At 44.5% G+C, this 19,555-nt stretch overlaps 2 protein-coding genes across 11 annotated transcripts in view; one reads left to right on the top strand and one right to left on the bottom strand.

Annotated features, from left to right (window-relative positions):
* The window catches only part of DCUN1D3 (defective in cullin neddylation 1 domain containing 3), a 20,249-nt gene extending 12,710 nt beyond the window's left edge, over window positions 1-7,539 (bottom strand). For 2 of the 8 annotated variants that reach the window (XM_075767309.1, XM_075767314.1), the window contains exons 1-2: window positions 7,397-7,523; window positions 6,688-6,794 (exon numbers count right to left, since the gene is read on the bottom strand). The gene's annotated coding sequence lies outside the window, so the exon portion shown is untranslated. Of the gene's footprint in view, window positions 1-6,245; window positions 6,657-6,687; window positions 6,795-6,983; window positions 7,008-7,396 lie in introns of those variants that run through there. The other 6 variants (XM_075767310.1, XM_075767315.1, XM_075767312.1 and 3 more) reach the window with 6 other exon arrangements.
* Window positions 7,510-19,555, top strand: LYRM1 (LYR motif containing 1). 3 transcript variants are annotated; one of them, XR_012837845.1, is made up of 6 exons: window positions 7,510-7,649; window positions 12,544-12,684; window positions 14,486-14,644; window positions 15,666-15,758; window positions 17,406-17,580; window positions 18,506-19,555. XR_012837845.1 is itself a non-coding variant. In XM_075767320.1 (6 exons), exons 4-6 carry the CDS (start codon window positions 14,486-14,488, stop codon window positions 17,520-17,522), a joined length of 369 nt encoding a protein of 122 aa, XP_075623435.1. In that variant the 5' UTR covers window positions 7,523-7,649; window positions 8,340-8,468; window positions 12,544-12,684; the 3' UTR covers window positions 17,523-19,555. The 3 variants fall into 3 exon arrangements, 2 of the variants coding, with proteins under 2 accessions (XP_075623434.1, XP_075623435.1); XM_075767320.1 differs by adding an exon at window positions 8,340-8,468 and having other exon boundaries at window positions 7,523-7,649; window positions 17,406-19,555; XM_075767319.1 differs by having other exon boundaries at window positions 17,406-19,555.

Genomic DNA, 19,555 nt, shown 5'->3' with positions numbered 1-19,555 from the left:
AAAAAAAAAAAAATCTCTTAAACAACTGCATCTCAACGCGGCGTGCTGTCACTTTGAGTCCAGGGCTGGGGCGTCAAGGGAGATTTTTCCGTTCGAGACTCCGGGCAGAAGAAACCTGCTTCCTGCACTCTTGAAGAACACCTTACTAAGACAGAGGGCATGACACCACAGTTCATGTTCAAACTGCAATAAGGAGTCTTAAAAAAAAAAATGGAATAGATGTTTTGGACCTGTAGTTCACCGTGTGCACCTAATTATACAAGGTTAGCTTATGAAAAAATGAATAATAATGTGAAAAATGATAGGGAAAGAGAGAATAAAGGCACCTTACTACTTTTTCTCATGGAAGACACATTCCTTAAGCAGCTCTTTCAGAAGACACACATGCATCATCCTTGAATCTCTCCCTTTCTTTTACACTCTCTAACCACACAATATCTTACTTACCGATTACTTCTCATTGTTTTTCCACTTGGCCCCATTAAAAAGTTTTAAATTCTTTCCTATTATGTGCTTCATCCTATTTTATTAGGTGGGTGGAATGATTTGTTAGCATTATTCTATTTTCACAGAGCAAACCCAGGTCCAGTTAGCTAAATAGCATATAATTTTAGAAGAGTGCCTTCAGGTGCTTCTGTAATGTAAATAAATTAATGAATTAATTCACACAGAAGCAGTACTTGTTTTGAGAAGTCTGTTTCGGCCACAAGCAAGACAACGGGCAGAGGGGAAATCAAGACAGCCAAACGACGTGGCTGTTCAAGATCACGCCATCAGTTTTCAGTAAAGCTGAAACCAGAAACCCAACCAATTTGCACCTGATTCCCTACCTCGTACTTACTTAGACGTGAACAAACTTGTTTGTTACACTGCACGTAACTCGAACCCCGGATGAGTCTGAATCTCCCACCTTCAAAAAGCAGAGGTTCAGTCACCGAGCAATTCACCTCCACCTGTTTAAAGACTATCAGTCTTACCCCTCTGCCCCGAGATCCTCGCCAAAGGCCGTACAACCCAAGGCCCAGCACTTACAAAAAAAAGCAAATCACCGTCTAATGAGGGTTTGTGGGTTTTACCCCTTTCACGTGCAAGGGGTGGTAAAAGAATAATCCTTCAGTTTTTTCCCAGGGTACACTGTAACTTTTGCACAGCATGATAGACCTTTAGCACCTCAGTGTGTATTATGAATAATTAAAGCAGCACACGCCAGGGGAAGAGCCACGCTGTGCTCAGACACACGGTTCACATCTCTACAGCAAAGCTGCAGTTTATGGGACCAAGAGAAACCGTGATCCTCAGATTTTTGACACATATGCATCCCACCGTAAGCATCTGAAAGTAGCCATGCTACAAATATTTATCTTCCTCTGTCTCAGTCAATTCCGTAAATTAATCTACGGAAAATTGCAACTATCCTGTAGCCAAACCAGAGTAACTTTGAAAAACCACCTTGGTCTACAATCTGCTCTGCAATGGAAAAAAACAGTTACTTTTAAACTGAGCTGAGCGTGCAGAGATTTTCTTTTCCACCGAGTTCAGCTAGCGAACTTCACCTTGAATCGGCTGAGGCACCTTCACACATTACATTCAGCTGAATATAATTCAGGTAGGTTATCAAGTGATGCCTGTAGTAATAAGTTATGCTTTAAACTAATTGTAATAAGTGAATAACTTTAGATTTCTTCCTGCTCCCAACACCAGAGAAAACCACAGTTATCGCCAAAAGAAGAAAGTCCTCGCAGCAGCTCTAGTTAACAGCACGTTTCAAAGCAGCTGCGAGAACCGTGACCCATAGAGCCGCCTAACAGGGCGAAGAGACGAGTCCAAAGGCAAGAGCCAGCCCACCTCACAAGATCACTTCTGGCAGCAGACGCTCCTAAGGAGTTTAGAGAAGGCCCGTTAGCCATCTCAGCACGTGTAACACAGCTTACAGGCTGCCGGCCAAAAGAATCCCTCGTTTCATCCAGTTGTGTAGGAACTTCATTATCAGCTGACCATGTAAATATGGGAATCATATTTAAGTTACATACAGAACATCTTTCTGAGCTAAAGGACTGACATCTGAAAGTGCTTTAAGAACATATCCTTGGATTTTTACACTGACTGCAGCTTTTGAAGCAGAAAACACACAAAGCCACCTGCACAGACCCTAGTTCTCCCTCCTGATTTGAGCCCTGACTTCCCTACACAGTGGATGACACTAACACTTCACACTGTACAAAGGATGCTGTGGTATTCAGATGTTAAGTGTATCAACCGCTTCAAAGGAGCTCCTCGGAGTACTTGAACTTCGGTCATCAGTTATAAGAAACACTCGCAGCTCTCCTGGAAAAACCTGGTAGCAGCTTCAACCAACACACACATTTTGTCAATAAGTTTTCACCTATCTGTGATTTTGCTCAACTTCCCACGTCTCACAAGAGACATAAGGCGTGTAGGTATCTATCCTGTGCTTCACGAGACATACTCACTGACTCCAAGCACAGGTAACTGCTTGCAGGTGGTATACCTCAGACCTTTGGCATTTCTCGATCGCCCATTTACGTGCTGATCCAGAGCACTCGAGGCTTCCTGTACGGACTCACTTGTAATGAAAATATTGAACAGTCAGCATATGACCAAAACCAAGTGCTAGGACATTTGTGTTTGTGAGTCTATTACTAAGCTGCACACGCCTCCCATAATCATAGGCATTAAGATGATTTTTCTCCCTCCCTTTCAATTTTAAAACAAAAGGATAAGACTGACTGCATAAGATGTTTCAAAGTTGCAGAAAGAAAATTTGTAGTAGACTAAAATATTTCAGATTAGGAACTAAAAACAGTCACTTCCTGCTACTACGTGGATGCAAAAATAAGGCTCTGGTATTTTTCAGGAGCACATAATCCTTTTGGTTTAAAAAAAACCACTTATGTTCACTAAATAGGAAAAGCGAGACAACAAATAACTGTGACTGTCATACTGTCTTTGGCAGTCTGACTTTCTGGGAATAACAAACTGTGACAGGAGGTCAGGAACAGCATTCTCACATTTTGCTAAGTAAGTTTTGTCTTTCACAAAACAGATGTCACAGACAGAACAGCATTTATAACTATTCTTTCTGAGACACCAGAAGATTATACTAGCTCATTCTCTTTACTGGAACCCTGTCCCACCGCCTATGCTTTTGTTGGTTCCTCTACAGTATTTCTACGAAAGGGTTCTTTAATACTCACAACTAAGTAGTCCGCTAAGCATCACTCTTCTAGTTCCAAAACACTGCAATTAAATAACCTTTCCCTAAAATCCAGATTTTCTGCTTCCTTCAAGATGCAGATCATCAGGCTGGAGAGCTGCCCCCCAAGACACTAGATAAAACGGAGACATAACGAGTCTAAATGGGTTAGTCCTCAGATTATCTTTTAGGCAAGAAGCTTTGATTCACTTTCTCCTCCCCTATTTGCTCTGTTCTGGTTAACACTGAGATCAGAATGTAAAATCACCAAACTGTCACACCAAAGCCACATGTGACCACAGCTCCAAGGTGGTATACATCAGCCCTTTGGCATTTCCACATCTCCCATTTACGTGCCGATCCAGAGTACTCGAGCCTTTCCTTATGTCACCATAAAGAATACCGGCATCAGCGCAAGGGAAAGCAGAGCTCCCCTTCCGTTTGCCACCACCATCGCGCTGGGGCTCTTGGACTTGCTCACCGATAGCTGAGCAGTTCCAGAAAACCTTTTGGTGAAAGGGTGAAGTCGAGGTACAAGTGAACGATGGGAACACGTCTGCAAGGCTTGGCTTTTCTGATCATTCCCTGGGAAGGCTTCAACCCACATCTGTAATTCCCTGACTCAAACGAGAGTCAAAAGAAAGTGGGAAGGGGGAGAGAAAAAAAAAAAAAAAGAAGAGATAGTCGAGTGTTTCAAAAGACGCACTTCAGACAACTTGCTGTATAGAAGACACCAAGAAAACCAGCACAGACAGTTCACTCATGTGAGATGTTTACAGGGGGGTAAATTGCAGGTGGCTCTTTACCAGAAGGCAACATTTTCCCTGAACATTTGCCTTGAATGTTTGCCATGAAATTACCATTGTTTCAAGTCAAGTTACTATGTCATTACTGCTGAATAACTTAGAGTCAAGTATACAATTAATCCATGTCACCAATGCAGATAATCTGCAAAACATTACAGCCATTTAATCTAGTATTTTTAAAAGGAGGAAGGGGGCAGACAAAAGAAATTATTAGACTTCCAGTAACCAGAAGACAAAGCCTATTAGTCAGAGGCAAATAGAGGAAAGGAAGCCAGCGAGATAAGATGCAGACCCCTAGGGAGAAGCAGCCAGAGAGAAGGAGCCCAGTCAGGGAATTCTGACGAAGGCTGTTAAGGGGGTTCCGTCTTATCTTCTTGTGACTACCCAGTCCGTCAAGTGTTTACAGATTGTTCTTTCAGTCTCCAAGAATTCTGGCTACCAATTTTCAGCTCCTTCTTTATTGTTAAGAATGAAGATGGAAGAAAGGACTGCTTTCCTAACATCCCATGCCTTTATTTTTACAGTTTCTTCTTACCCAGAGCAGAGCTTTCCTGTTACAGTCACTACTGCAGACCCACGCGCCTGATGGAACAGTAGCGTTCTTTCTGCACTTTGCAAGTTCTTACAACCTGCCAAAACCCCACCACATTGGATTTTATAGTGCTCCAAGGCTCTAAATTACATTTATCAGCACTTCCCCAGCACCAGTAAAGAAACCCGAGTGCTAGAGCGTGGGAGTTCTGAGCAGGACTGGGGTACTCGCACTCCTGCCGACTTGCAGCTGTGCATCTCTCTACATCCAAACCACCTTTACGTCGTTCTCTGCCATGACGAAACGCAAGCTTAGAAGAGTCATGTCTATCCCCCATTCTCCCACCCCCTTTCCATCTCCTCTATATTGCCCTGCCCCAATACACAGACACACAACGTACCAGATTGTTTCCTGATCCTTAAGCTGAACCAGAGCAAGCAGCAGAACCAAGCCTCCTCCTCATCCCCACACCAATTTGTCAGAACAAGTCCCTTCCTCTTAGGAGCCTGCCAAAAGGTCTGGCAGCCCCTCTCGCTCAATGTATATTTCTTTACTTAATTTCAGTGTCAGTCTTCCAAAAGAGCTGTTCTTTGTTTTCTCTCAAAGCCACCCCCCTTCAGTTCATCTGATCACCTTTTTTAAATACAGTCCACACTAATTGGAAGAGAGATGTAATTATGAATTAATTTCCAAGATCAACGAGTTATAAGAACTACTGATGCAAATCAGTTAGAATTTGCTATGAACACCACAATGTTCAACCCCAAAATAAAGCAAGAAACTGTGCAGAGAAGGCACCTAACCCAGCCTTAAAGATCCAGGAGCAGATGACAGATCATAGAGCAGGCTAGCAGTCTCAAGACAAAAGCAATTTCAAAAGCATCACATTGAGCAGCCGAGTAGTATCAAAGCTGTAAGTTCCCCCATTAAGAGTTTTGTGAAATTGTTCAAGGATTATAACCATTCACGCCTGCATATAACTTGCTATTAGGAAACAATCAGAATTTTAGAACTCATTACAAGAGCTGATATTTGCAATAACTTTGTAGAGCCAGTTGTACGTTGTGAATCTGAACCAATTCAACAGAGATCACAAGCTCCCCTTTTTCTGCTGATGTGCGGAAAATCTTTGCTTTAGACTGCGTGCTGCCTTTCACGTAAAGGGCTACGAAGGTTTTCCCACAGACCACGAACACACACCTGTGCGGGGATGGTGTAAGATTTTAAAGACAAACTACAGAACTGACAGGCACATGAAGTCAAATTTCTTTACTTCCACCTGCAGCTTTAACCAAGGGACTACGTTTCCTTTTCCGAGGATTATCCAGGGAAATATGCATCAGCCTTCAGATGAGCTCCAGAAACACCCGTACTCAGACATTCTCTCTTCCCATTGCCAGCCCAAATAAAACACTAGCACTGTAGTTATACATTAACTGCTTAACAAAGAGGCTTTTAAACAGATAATAAGAATGTATTTAGAAGAGATGTCTTTTCATGGACTGTCTTCCCAAAAACAACAGACCATGCAGCAAAACTGCAACGGCCAGGGAGGCCCATCTGTAGTTTTCAGAACAGTGTGGCAGTTCTGTCCTTTTTGGTTGTACAGATACACCCCCTTTTTTTCAGGGCACTTAACCTATTACCCCTTTAAATTATGCAGCAGACATTATCATTTAAAAAAAAAAGTTACCAGCTGCAGATCAATGCTGTATTCCGATACTTGGCATCGGACTGTTCAGTTATCAACGTAGCACGTTGAAGGACAGCACATAAGCAGCGTTAACTATTTAAAAGATAATCAATGATTCTTTCCAGCAGCCACAGCACTAATAGGAAAGGCACATCCTTTCAACCGATCTCTGCTCGAGACACTGGTTATGCACGTTACGATTTAAGTTGGCACGAGGGGCTCATTAGTACCACCGCAGCCCCGAAGAGCGGGTAACGCAGATCGCGGGTGTCACGGGGAGGGTACAAACACGCTCCGCAGAAGGAGCGAAAGCCCAAGCACGAAGACAAGCGGACGTGCAAAGGCGGCACGCTGAGGCTACAAGAGCTATCCTGGGAAGAGCTCGCCGTGCGGCTCCTCTCGGGCCTGTGCCCCCGGCAGCACCGTGCACACCCCCCTTCACCTGACACGCGTGAAGGGGCAGCGCTGGAACAAAGCGGCTGATCTCCTCGGCCGGGGGATGCGGTGCGGCACGCAGGGAGGCGGTTTCTCAAGAAACGCGTTAGGATCCTGCAGATGGCACACACCGGGGAAAAAATAAAAAAAATAAATAAAAGAAAAACACCCACCCCCCCCCCCGCCGTGAGCCGCCACCAGCACTTGGGGCAGACGAGCCGGTGACGGGCAGGCTCGGCCCGGCGCACCCAGCGCTGTGTGCGCAGCACCGGCCTGCACCGGGCGAGACCCGCAAACACCAACCGGAGAAGCGCCGCGACGGGACGGGATGGGACGGGACGGGACGGCCCCTCACCGGGGGAGGCACCGGGGGAGGCTCCGGCTCCCGACCGGGCACGCCGGTACCGGCGGCTGCCAGCGCCGGGGGGCCGGGCGGGGTACGGCTCCGGGGACCCCCGCCGTGAGGGGGCAGCGACGGCGGCGGCGCGGGGCGCCCAACCGGCCCTGGCGGGGCTGAGGGGCAGAGCGGCGGCCCCCGCCACCGCCGAGGACTGCCGGCCGAGCCCCGCGACCCGCGCCGCCGGCCGAGCCGAGCCGAGCCGAGCCGAGCCGAGTCGCACCGAGCCCCGCGCCGCTCCCGCCGCCGCCGCCGTTCCCCCCCCCCCCCCGCCCGCAGCCCGGCGCGGACGGGAAGAGACATGGTCCAATTCACTCACCTCCGCGGCTCCCTGCGAGACTGCCTCCGCCGCCCCGCATCACTTCCGGGGGTGAGCAGTCAGCTGGCGGCGCCGCGCGACGTGACGTGACAAAACGTAAGGCGGCGTGCCCGACGCCGCAAGCGCGGTGAGGGCAGGGGAGGGCAACGGGCCGCCGCCTCCCTCGCCCGCCGAAGCGGGGGGACGGGGCTTGGCGGGGCGGAACCGCCGCACGAAGGCGCGGAGAGGAGCCTCGGCGCGCTTCTTCCCGAAGGTAAGGCGAGGGAGCAGAGGGCGGAGAAGCCGGCACGGGGGGGAAGCCGGAGGGGAGGGGAGCGGAGCGGCGGGCGGTCCGGGGGGCGGGTTGGCCAACCCCCTCCGCTTCACGCCGTGGTTCCGCCCGACTGCGGGGGCAGTGCCGTCCCGGCCGCCAGGGGGCAGAAGGGCGCCCGCGCCTCTAGCGCCCCCCGGCGGCCGGGCGGCTCCGGGCCACGTTCTCTGCAGGAGGAGCGCCGGGCCCGCGGCCCCCCCCGCTCTCCCCCGCTGCCCGGGGCCTTTGCCGGGGTACGCCGGACCCCCAGAGCGAATACGGCCGCTGCAGGTCGGCTGCGGGGTGGCCCGGCTCCCAGGCGGTGTGGGGAAGGCCGGGTGCGTGATCTGTCCGCCCTGAGCCTCTCGCCGGGCCCGGCAGCTGCTGGATCTCCTGTCAGGGGGTGTCCATCGTCCCCTCACCGCCGGGCCCGGGGGCCCTGTCCCCTCAGGAACCGGCGGAAGGCTGCGGGGCAGAGAGCGGCGCTTCCCCGCCCTGCGTCCCTTGCCCTGTGCTGTAGGTGAGGCAGGAGGCCCCAAAAACCCATCCGTATGCCTGCCGTTCAGGGGAGGCTAGTGCAGGTACTGTGCCAGGCAAAACTCCTGAATTTGGGATTCCTACACTTGATTGCCAAAAAAAGAATCTTTTTTTCAGAGTACGTCCTGCTATAGTTCTCAGATGGTCAGTGAAAATCACATCTATCGGTGTCCTGGGACCGAAGTGTTTGGAAACTGAAACGGAGGGTTCACGAAATGAGTTTTATTAAATGACCCACCGAACGAAGTAAGAAAGGGAGTAGGGAGGATTGTTTCTCTGCTGGCATTAATATTTATACCTGTTGTATTGCTCTATGCCTCTATATTACATAAGTAAGGCCATCCAAGGATACCCGAGACTTCATTTTCTCTGCTGAATTTGTTGCACCGCATTAAAACCTCTTTCTCTGCTTGTAACTAATAGAGAACTAAACACACAGGAGGAGGAAATGGTTGTAGGTGTATGGAAGCGTGAGCGGCAGGGTTGCACAAGACTAGAGACAAGTTCATATTGCTTTAGAGTTTACCTGGACACTGTGTGCTTTTCAGGAGAAAGCTAAGAAATATGTAAAGCCATTTATTTGTTTCTCCTCCCCCTCTCCACAGTCTAAGTCAGCATTTCTGTTCTTCCCGAGGCTGCTACAGCACAGGAGGCACTCCTGGAGCAAGAGTCTGTATGTCCTACTAAGGCCAGATAATGCCTTGACCACCTTGGAAAAAGGAAAATGAAAACTCTGTGATCAAAAGGGACTAGTCAAGCGTTTCCACTTTCATTTATTCAAATGAATGGAATGTTGTAGAATCCTAATTTTCTGCAATTTCACTTATTTGAAATTACATAGGAAAACCAGTGATAAAATCCAAGCTTTTACAATTTAATTATATTCTCTTTGCACGCAGTTTCCTTTTTTTGACCAAAAGACCCCTCCATATGTAAGAGAAAGCTTAAAAGATATCCAAGTTCAGTCAGAAATCTGAGGCACGAATAGAATGGCAGAGTTCTCACCCCCGCTGATCAACAGTGTTAAGTACAAAGATGTGGAGAGGCAGGTTCAGAGGTGCTGATCAGGGTTTCAGATCAGGGTTTCGGATCGCTTCGGTTTGCCAGCAGAAAGATACTGTATGACAAAATCTAAAACCATGTGAAAGTCATCTCGCTTTCAGATACTGTTACTGAATAACTCAGTTTGGTAACTTGGTTCTTTTTCACCTAATCTGCATAGATTTATGATCGCAGCTTGTAGATGGAAACAGTGAGAAATACTTGGAGTCAAATTAATCCTTGATGGAAATGTCTTGAAACGTACAGGCTTGCGTCATTGGTAGAAATGAGGATGTAACACTATCATGGAAGAATATGATCTTTCATTTTAGTTTGTTTTTCACCATGAGGAAATGGAATATTTTAGCTGTGATTGAAGTTTTGCTGTGATTTGGTTTTGGCTGAATCTTAAAAGGTATGAGTGTTCAATCCAGAGTGAAAACTGAATGACTTCGCTTTGCTAGGTACAAACTGCAGCCACGTGTGGTCAATGTTTGCAGTGTACTAGCTGTCATAGGCCACTAAGTCACTGATTTGAGTAAAAAAAGATAAAATGACTTTTGTAGAAACTGGATTTTGAAATTTAGTATCACTGGAAGGCGTGTGACCTGCTCAGCCACCACAGGAATCTGTGACCCCTTCTCTTCTCGCTGTGTCACAGGAACTCATTGTTTCAGTTGTTGTCCCTCAAGGAAATGATCAGCCAAATTCATTGCTGCCTTAAGAACCGCAGACTCATTCTGGCAGCCTTGCATGAAAGATTAATATGGATTACTGACCTCTAGTTGCCATGGATAGCTGTGAAAGGAATGATTGATTATCTGTTGCATTAGCAGCAGAAGAGAGACTGCAGGTCACTCTTTAGCCAAGTGTTATAATTTAGCTCTTAAAAAAAAAAAAAAAAAAAGCCAGATATGCGCAGTTTTTTGCATCTCTTTAAAAAAGCGTTAGCCAAAGAGTGCATTTGAAAATATAAGATACAGATTGTCATACCAGCTGAATCTGACAATGTTCCATACTATAATGTTGATACACTATGCTATTGAACTCTGTCATTTATTTCTGTAACAGAAATGTGATCGTAGCTCGGTTCAGAAGGCAATCAGCCCAGCAGTTTGTCATCGTGTCTTTATGACTCTTTGCCAGTAGCAAACCAGCTGTCAAACAGAAGTTGTGTTGCTCCTAAATAAAACATTTTACATCTGAGAAGTTCAAAGCTGCTTTTTCAAATTATTTCATGCAGAGTTAAGCGTGTGTTACTAATGCGTGCCCTAGTTAGCTGGGATGTAAAAGAAGAGATCTATTGTTTTAAAACATCCTTTTTTTTCCCCGTGGGCTATTACTTTCACCCTTTGTTTCCTAAAATCCTCTACGTACTCGCTACTGACAGATTTTATGTTTAAAGTGAGTAGCTTATATTTGACTTGAAAAGAAAGGATGAAATAAAATAGACTTCTGACTTCAGCGAAGGAGCTGTGCAGCTGGGAGGAGAGCGCTGGACACGCGTTCTGAGCCAGGCATCCCTCACTGGGAAGCAGCTGTAATTTAGCTGCTTGTATCTAAGTCGTCAGTCTCCGTGCAGCTTGCACTCTCTCCTAAACTTGCTTTGACAGTGCGCTACTGGGGTTGCTTTACAGTGCAGTTGACAGATTCCTTATTTTACTATAAACTTTTAAATTAAATTCTAAACAAACCTGCAAATAGTAAATAAACTGGTGTTTCACTGATTGTTCAGATTATTGAACTTTTGGGTCAACCATCTAAAAATGTGTTATTTGTTTCCTGAAAGAAAAACTTGTTCTTACCTTTTATAGTCTAAAGAATTATTTGTTTTAATTAACAATGAAAAAAGTTCGCGTCTTCATCACGCAGTAACTCATTAACCGCTCAAGCCTCCTTTGCAGGTTTGGATACAATGGGATATTTCATGCGCTCAATCTGCACGTTGATTACAGGGGTTTGCGTGTAGATCAAAAGAACGATACAACCCCGCGCTGTCAGAACTCTGCCACAGCATCCAGCAAATGCTTATTTGGAAGCCAACGCCTGGCTTACCTCCAAAGGCTTAACGCTAACAATCGGCTCAAAACCAGCCTGCAACCTTCCGCCTGTCCCATTGATACCTGTGTGCGTACAGACCTACCTTTGACCTCTCCTGGTTTGTTTGTTGCAGCAAACACCTGAAATTTGCCCAGCTAATACAATAGCCCTGTACTTTTGGACAAAAATGCCTGTGGTTAACCTCTGTGGGCTGTGTTCTGCAATGAAATGAAGGGTGGTAGAAGTTAAACAATGGGTGTGACTACCACAAGATGAGTGTTAGTGGGAAAGTGGTGTAACATCTACTTAGCATTCCAGAGATGTGAAATATAATTATGATTTAAATGCCAAAGATGTAAGTTGCAAGATGAGTAACTACAAGGACGTGAAAGCCTCCCTTATCTTCCTTTCTGTCCCACTCAGAATCATTTTGCACACCCACAAAACTAATACAAGTAGTGTCACTTGACGAAATTACACCTGATACATGACTTATACCATCACTTACATTGCTGTTGGTGTGGGGGCTCTGTTTATACCAAAGAAAAAAAATTCAGATCTCATTTACAACATTTTAAGTTGGAAGTAATTTTGCTCTCGGTGGAATTACTCCCTGTTTACGCTCCCACTCAGATCAGTGTCTGACGCAGGCTTTGAATTTTGTCCTATTTGCTCTCATCCTTTCTGTAATAGATGGGGCAGGTCCTCTGTCTGTGAAGGGTTCCTCATACCTTCATTTATCTGTCTTTGCAGAAATTGTTTATGAACAGGTCTGTAATGTTAGAAATTGTTGGCTAAATGAGCCATGGGAGCAGCTGGTTGCTCAGTATATATATGAAAAGCTGCTTAATGTCTTTTACATCATCTAGCGTATGTGGGAAGGACAGCAATAATGCCAAAGTGCAGCCCATGCCCTAGATGAGGGGCTGCGTGCTTCTGTATCAACTCCAACACCAAGAAATTAAAGAAAGAAAAAATAAGTTCTAGGTGGGGGAGCGGAAGCAGCCAGTGGGGAAAAGAAATATGTTGGTTCTAAACTTTTAAACAAAATCTTTACAAACAGATTCTTGGTATGTTTAAAATCCAAAAGCAACAGGTATGATTACAGCTCTGAGCAAAGGGCATGCACTGTCCCAGGTTGTGGCCTTGGAAGTTGTCCCATGCATAGATCACGACTTAAACCTGTATTTTAAACATATTTTGTTTTCCCCTAACATTATTCCTCTTATTTATTTTACAGACTACATGAAAACCTAAGCTGAAAGTTCCTAGTGCAGTACTACCTTTTATTAGCTGTCAGCAGGGAACAAAGAGTTTTACGGGCTCTACCAGAGGTGACACCTTCAAACAAAAGCAGAGGGTGAGGCCAGGAAGGCTCCAGGTGAGAACATGATTTGGGACTCAGCTTGTGCTGGGTCAGCCCTTGTAATTGAACTGTTTACTTTTTGTACAAAATACATACTCCACAGAGGGAAGCAATGATTTTTCAGATACACGTACATGCGTAGCTTCGTGTATGACTAATTTTATTGCCTGAAATGGAGCTGTAGAGTGGATAAAGGGAAGCGTTTATTCCAAAGTGTTTGATGAGCTGGGGCTACCTAGCTATTTTATTGTGGATATTTGTTTCCTAGAAATACCATAAACATTTACTAGAAATACTTTCTGCTGGGTAGGAAGAATCATTTTTATATCTGGGGGGAGGGGAGAATGTATGATTGGTTAAACATTTTAAAATACAAATAGCAAAATAAAAATGTTGTCTTTTAGGAATCAGAAAAAACAGTTTTATGTCTGTACTTCTTGAGATCCCTAACACAGTTCATGAAACAACAAAAAGTCTTCAGATCATAGCCACAGGAGGACAGTACTGCAATATTAGCGGAGGTCAGCTGCAGCGGTGGCAGCAGCCACTGGAGAACCGTATGGCCTGGGGGGCTTTGGGTCAAACCCTCATCTGCTCTCCAGGGTAACAGGGATTGCCGCATTCTGCTGTGAGGCGAGCGGCAGCTGCGCTGCCGGCCCCCCGCAGCAGTTGGGGTGCTGTAGGAAGCAGCTCTGCCTCTATCACGAGGGACGGTGCTCCCTCCATTCAGGCTGTCTGCAGTCCCCTGCTCCCCGTTGTTCTCCGGAGGAGCTGTTCCCAGCACACAGGTCTGACGTCAGGGTAGATTCAGCCACAGTATCTAGAGCTCCAGGGTGGCAAATGGATCCTGAGAGCCAGGTGATGTCCTGGCCACAACACCTGTTCCTCACAGTAAGGTACCTTCGACAGTTGTGGCGTCCCTAAAGCAGAAGTCATTGTTTCTGCGAATCTAATCCATGCCAGAAGTGGTGTTATTCCAGCAGTGGATTTGTCTCAGGGATATTTGTGCTCTGGCATGAAACAGTGGCACCACTTATGTGATAAAATACTCATTTACATAGAATAAGAATAGGATTTCATTCTTGATTTCTGACAGACTCTTATCGCACCTGGAGGCTGATTCAGTGGGCTCAGCAGGTACGCAGCTCTCTGAAAATCAAGACATTCAGGACTTTCGTAAATCCACAGTTAGTCTGCCTCTCCTGCAGTGCTTAGATAAAACAGCTTTCACCACCTTTTCATCACATCAAACTCCAGCTGAATCATTACTACGCACTGTCACGGTCTCAGAAATAAGCTGCTCAGCCACTGAAACCTATTCTGGTCTTCAGTAATATTGTGGTGGGTGTATCATGGATTTTATTCACAGATTTCCAGATGCTTTGCAGAGATAGGGTCAACCCTGGTACAACAATTGCTCAGGAAGGGGGATGCTCAGTTTCGGTAGCTTGCCCCATGTCTGCGGCAAAACAGCAGTGAAACACAACCCGGCTGTTCTTGTACCAGGCTTGTGATCCAGCAAAGCACTAAAGCAAGTGCTTAACTTTGAGCAAGAGCTCAAGCTGTTTGAATGGAGACAGATCTAAGTATTGGTTTCAATACTTTGCTGGACTGGGTCTTCAGCTTTCAACAGCTAATTATTGTTTACAGCTATTTCAGGGCTTTTTCATAGAGCTCAGCATATTTTTAGATTGTGGAAATACTCTTAAACTAACTAACTCAACTGTGTGAAAAAGTGTACTGCCTGCAAGTGTACTTGCCTTTCAGCATCTTGAATGTTCATGCATATGTTTGGGGGGTTGTGTTGTTTTCTTAGATGACAGCAGTTACTCGACAAGAAGTTCTTGGCCTTTACCGCAAGATATTCCGAATAGCCAAAAAATGGCAATCGGCATCAGGACAGATAGAAGAAACTATTAAAGAGAAAGAGTACATTAAAAATGAAGCCAAAACATTATTCCGAAAAAACAAAAACGTGAGTGTCCTTACAGTTTTGAATTTCTGAATTACTCTCCTCTTGCTCTTTGCAGCCAGTGATAGGATGCTAAGATATGAATATAAGAGTTGATTTCCCAAAATTTCATTCACCTTAAATGCTGGTATATTCAGGTTATAGTTTTAATTTCACACCTAAAATAGTAATAAGAGAACTCAAACCATTTCAGCTCTTCATTAACTACTGTAGAAGTCTAAAAGGTCTAGAGCTTTCACTAAAAAAAAAAAACCAAGAAAAACATTAAACTCCAAAGATACTGCTTATGTAATTGAAGGAGCTTTTGATCTTTTAGAAAGCTAGCTAAGTGTATCATTACCCATGCACTGGCAAACAGGGCTCAGTAGCTTCGTATACTTCTTTTTCTCTTTTCAATGCAACAATTATTGGCACTTCTTTTAGAAGAAGCACTTTCATTTTTTTCTTAAGGAAGAAATTTCAAACCCCTTTTGAAAGGGGCAATACAGATGCCAATGGTAATCAAAGGTCCTTCTTGTAATTCAAGATCACAGTACTTACTTATATCCCATTTTGGTCTTGTACTAAATTGAGGTAATGCAAAATCAAAAAATGAATTTAAGTCACAATGTACACCACATTTCTGACTTCAAAGGGAGTTTCTGGATAGGATGATAACAAAATGTAGACCAAGGAGCCTCTTCCCTTTCTCCTCTAGCTATGAATGGGCGAGTGTGGGTTTTTCATGGATGTATTAGTAGTATTGTCTTTTTACAGAGAAAATGCCATGTTTGGGTAAAAACCTCCTTCTATAGCCTCAGTTGAGGCAGCCTCTGGGCCTTAATATCCAGCGCCATCGAGCCCAGAACTGCTGAGTCAAGGCAAATACTAATGCTACCTTTTATGGATATGAAAAATACAATCATCATATCCTTGGGATTGCCAAAAAAGCGAAAGAAAGTCATGTGGCTGTGTGTCATTTATGCTTGAGCTTCCAGTCGCTAATTGCTCTACTTGTACAAAACATTTGTTTGTACGATCTTAGGTAACGGATCCAAAGTTCATTAAGCAGTGCATAGAAGAGTGTGAGGCAAGAATAGAAATTGGACTTCACTATAACATCCCCTACCCAAGACCTGTGAGTACAAATCTAGTCACAAACTCTTCAGCTATACCCACTTAGCCCTCACTGGATGATAAAACCATAAATTCACATCACTGTCACCACACTGCATTTTTAGATAAGCTGGTATTTAAATTTTATGCTAAATCTGAGCCAAACGTATATCGAAGTGTTCTCCATCTACCTTATTTCACTGTAAGTTGACTAATTTCTTCTCAAAATAAGGAGTCAGAGCCTAAATGGAGTTCGGGCTCCCTAGGCCTGTGAATATTTAGGCAGTCTTGACTGACCAATAAATCATATTATGTACAAAAAGACGATAATGGAATCAAATCTGTTAATCTTTCCACATAATAAGGAGAGAATAAAAATACTTAATTACATCTGCCATAGGTACAATAATTTTCATAGCCTATGTTACTGGTAACTGGTCTCCCAGACATAAATCAGGTCTTATATAGCACCTGCCTATGTTGCTGCTTCTTTTCCCCTGTTCCTAGAGAAAAACATGTCCAAGATTACCGAAATGCTGGAAGTTGCAGCAATGGCTTCTGTGGCACCATTTGATGTAGTTCCCTCATTGCTCAGTCACTTCTGTCTGTAGTACTTAATGCTGTAGTACTTAATGCTCTCCACTCCTGTTGATTAGTTTACATTTTCACATCTATAGTTTCCTTACTGAGGCGGTCACGGTCAAAACTAAGTTGTATCATCTTCATCAGATGCTTGCCTAGAATATGGTCACTGTTAGCATCTGTTTCACATACAGCTTTTTCTTCTTCTCCAGTCTACAGAATAACAATGCATATCTGGCAAACAATCCTCCTAGAATTGGGCTTAAAGTGAATGCTCTGCAGTGGCTTCAGAAATCCCAAAGGGTCAGTCCTGGATCAGATCTCTCAAACTCAATAATCATTGTTTTTCAGATTCTAGAAATCTCTATTGCTGCTTTAGTAGGTGCTTTTACTACTAGTCGCACCTAAACAGCTATCTTGGAGGATGACAGCCTCAGCAACAATAATATCTGAGTGCTAACACCTACATTTTTCAATCACTTAGGGGGGATATAGCTGCATGACTCCCACTAACAGTGTTTAGGAAATATAAAGACTTTGTCAATCAAAGGAAGAGCCTGTCACCTATTGCTCCTTCTGCTTGCGGAGTCAATGACATTGATTGTGCATTTTAATATGGTATATATAATCATGAAAATAAGGTGGCAGTCTTTCAATACATACAGTTTGGGGTTATTTTGTGACTTGGAAGGTAGGTAGGAATAAAGCACACAGTGCTTCAAGGCATCTACTCAGGAAATTTTAGGGTTTTCTAGGTCTTACTGTTCTGGAACATTGTCAGCAGTCCTATTTCAACAAGTATTTTTTCATTACAGTCTGATATCAAGCTACAAAGCAAGGTTATAAAAGCCTAAAATATATAGCATTTTAATAAACACAACATTTAGGGCCTGAAAGTTACACCACTAATCATTCCTCAGAGCGCGCTCCTCCTACAAATCTAATAACCTGGTTTGAGACAGTACAGTTGTCCTCTCCAAAGTGTGAAAAAAATATTTAAAACTCAGTGAAACCTAGTCTGTCTACATGCCTTCTTTTTCTTGTGGCTTCTCAATGTGCACCTAACTGGTGGGCTTTTCTTTTCCAGATCCATCTGCCTCCTATGGGCCTTGCCCATAAACAAGGCCGTATGTTGCGACACCAGGAAAAGTTAAGGAAGATTTCTAAGCCCATATACCTGAAATCCCATGATGAAGTTTCATAACCCATCATTTAAGCTGCGATGTGTAATCACATCACTTAAGCTGTGGACTGTAATCCAGGTGATTTGTGTGCACAACTGTGAATGAAGCTGTTTTGGTCGCTTGCTCGCACATTTCCTGAGGCCAAAAAGCTAATTGATCCATTGCATATGATGGATAAGGTTGCTCTGGTATTTATTACATTTCAACCACTGACTCCACAATAAAAATAACACTTTTCAAGGAGTGAGGTGCAATACGAAGATTACTTTGCCATCAGGACAAATTACAGCAGGTTTTTAAACTCTGTTAATCTATAGCAGGGTTCTCTGGCGGTTCGAGGATTATATATGCTCAATTGTGATTCAAGGCTCAGTGAAAATGAAGGAAGTCCAGGGAAATCAAGCAGACCCAGTGCCTCCAGAGCTTCCAAATGCAAGTGGGAGCACAGTGACTGCATCGTGCAGCTGCGCTCCTTCCCCTCCAGTTGCTGCTCTGCCTGTTGTCCTTGAAACGTTCCAGTTTCATAGTATCTTTACGGTGAAGTACCGTTTCTAAACGGACAGTAGCAAAGACACAGCAGAAATGCCACTGCTCCTCCTCTTTCCTTTTTTGCAAACTGCAGAGAGTGGCCTAGAGCCTCTCTGTCAGCTTTTTCCCCTTCCTTTGGAGAGGGTGTGGATGTAAAATGCGAAGTTTGGAATGCAATTGCACAACTTGGTGTAAAGCATTCCAGTGCTGGGTTCCTCAGGTTCCCATGTATGGACTGACTGAAAACTCTCCCTTCAGGGTATCACTGAAGCTTAAGATGCTTTGGGTGTCTTCCCTGTGCATTTTTACATGGTTAGCTTTTCAACCATGCCATCAGCACTTGGCTTTCCCAACAATTGGTTTACTGTAGATTTTAACTCTTACATTATGGGCAGAACCCCAACTTTAGTAAAAGACAGTGTCTACAACTATCTTTTCAGTCTCTTAAGTTGGAGGGGTTATTTCTGTTTCACAGGTGCCTCACAAATGGAAGTGAAATTAAATTAATTTCCCCCTCACTGCCCCCCCCCCCCCCAATGGTTTTGGCTCCTTCGGAGTGCGCTGTGTTACCTGGCTGCTCACCAGTTCTCTTCAGGAAAGTCAGCGGAGCCTTCTGTCCTGGAAGTGCCAGTGAGACCGAGCTGTGGACAAGAGCCACGCAGTACTGGGAGACTACATAAGCACAGCCCACAGCTGCTTCAAGGACAGAAGGCGTAAGCAGCAACCTACTCCAACTACCAACTTACTGGTGGCAAAAAAGCAAATTTGAAAAATGCAGTGTATATTATTTCCTATTAAAGTGGGCAAAACCAATGAAATCTCATTTTCTGAGCTGTCCAACTCATCCTAAACTCTTTAAGCACTACTAGACATTGATAAAGAAATATTGTCTACCTGAAAAATAAGTTAAAGCTCAGCATGTGCAGAACAGAATGCCAGTTCCTCTCCCAATAATGTACTTGTAAGAGTGAAAAAAAATACAAGCGGATGAGAAAGGCCAAGGAAACAATGAGAAGAGCGAGTCAGCATGACAGGTACTGGCTAGCCCAATTTCTCGCTACCCTTTATGGCTCAGGTCCACAAAGGTATCTGTTCCCATATAATTATTTCCTGGGAATGCCTCATGTGGGAAGTAACATGTAAAATGCCATTGTTCCTCCTGTCAGCAGGAGCTTTGCGAATTTACTGCTGCCAGGAAGACACAAACCAAAACTCCTTTAGCCTAGGAAAAGGGGGATGGAATAAAGCCAGTAAAAAATAACATGATTATACACACTGCTTAATCCTTCATTGAAAGAAGTGCGAATAGTCTTTCCCTATCCTCACTCTCATACACCAGCGTAGAGATGTGTCAGCTGAGCCAAACCAAAATGTGCAGAGACAGGGTTTCAAATGGAAGCTTAGGCTCATTCTTTGTTGTTAAACTATCATTTGAATCTTCTTTTTAATTGTTAAAATTCATGTGGCTAATGAAGGTACTGATGCTGTGACTCACCAGGTGAATAAACAGGTATGTAAATGAGCA

Source organism: Balearica regulorum, chromosome 15 (assembly GCF_011004875.1).
Source record: "Balearica regulorum gibbericeps isolate bBalReg1 chromosome 15, bBalReg1.pri, whole genome shotgun sequence".
In the NCBI taxonomy this organism is placed as follows: domain Eukaryota; kingdom Metazoa; phylum Chordata; class Aves; order Gruiformes; family Gruidae; genus Balearica; species Balearica regulorum.
The sequence above is the reverse complement of the archived record's forward strand: the minus strand, read 5'-3'. Positions and strand labels throughout refer to the sequence as shown.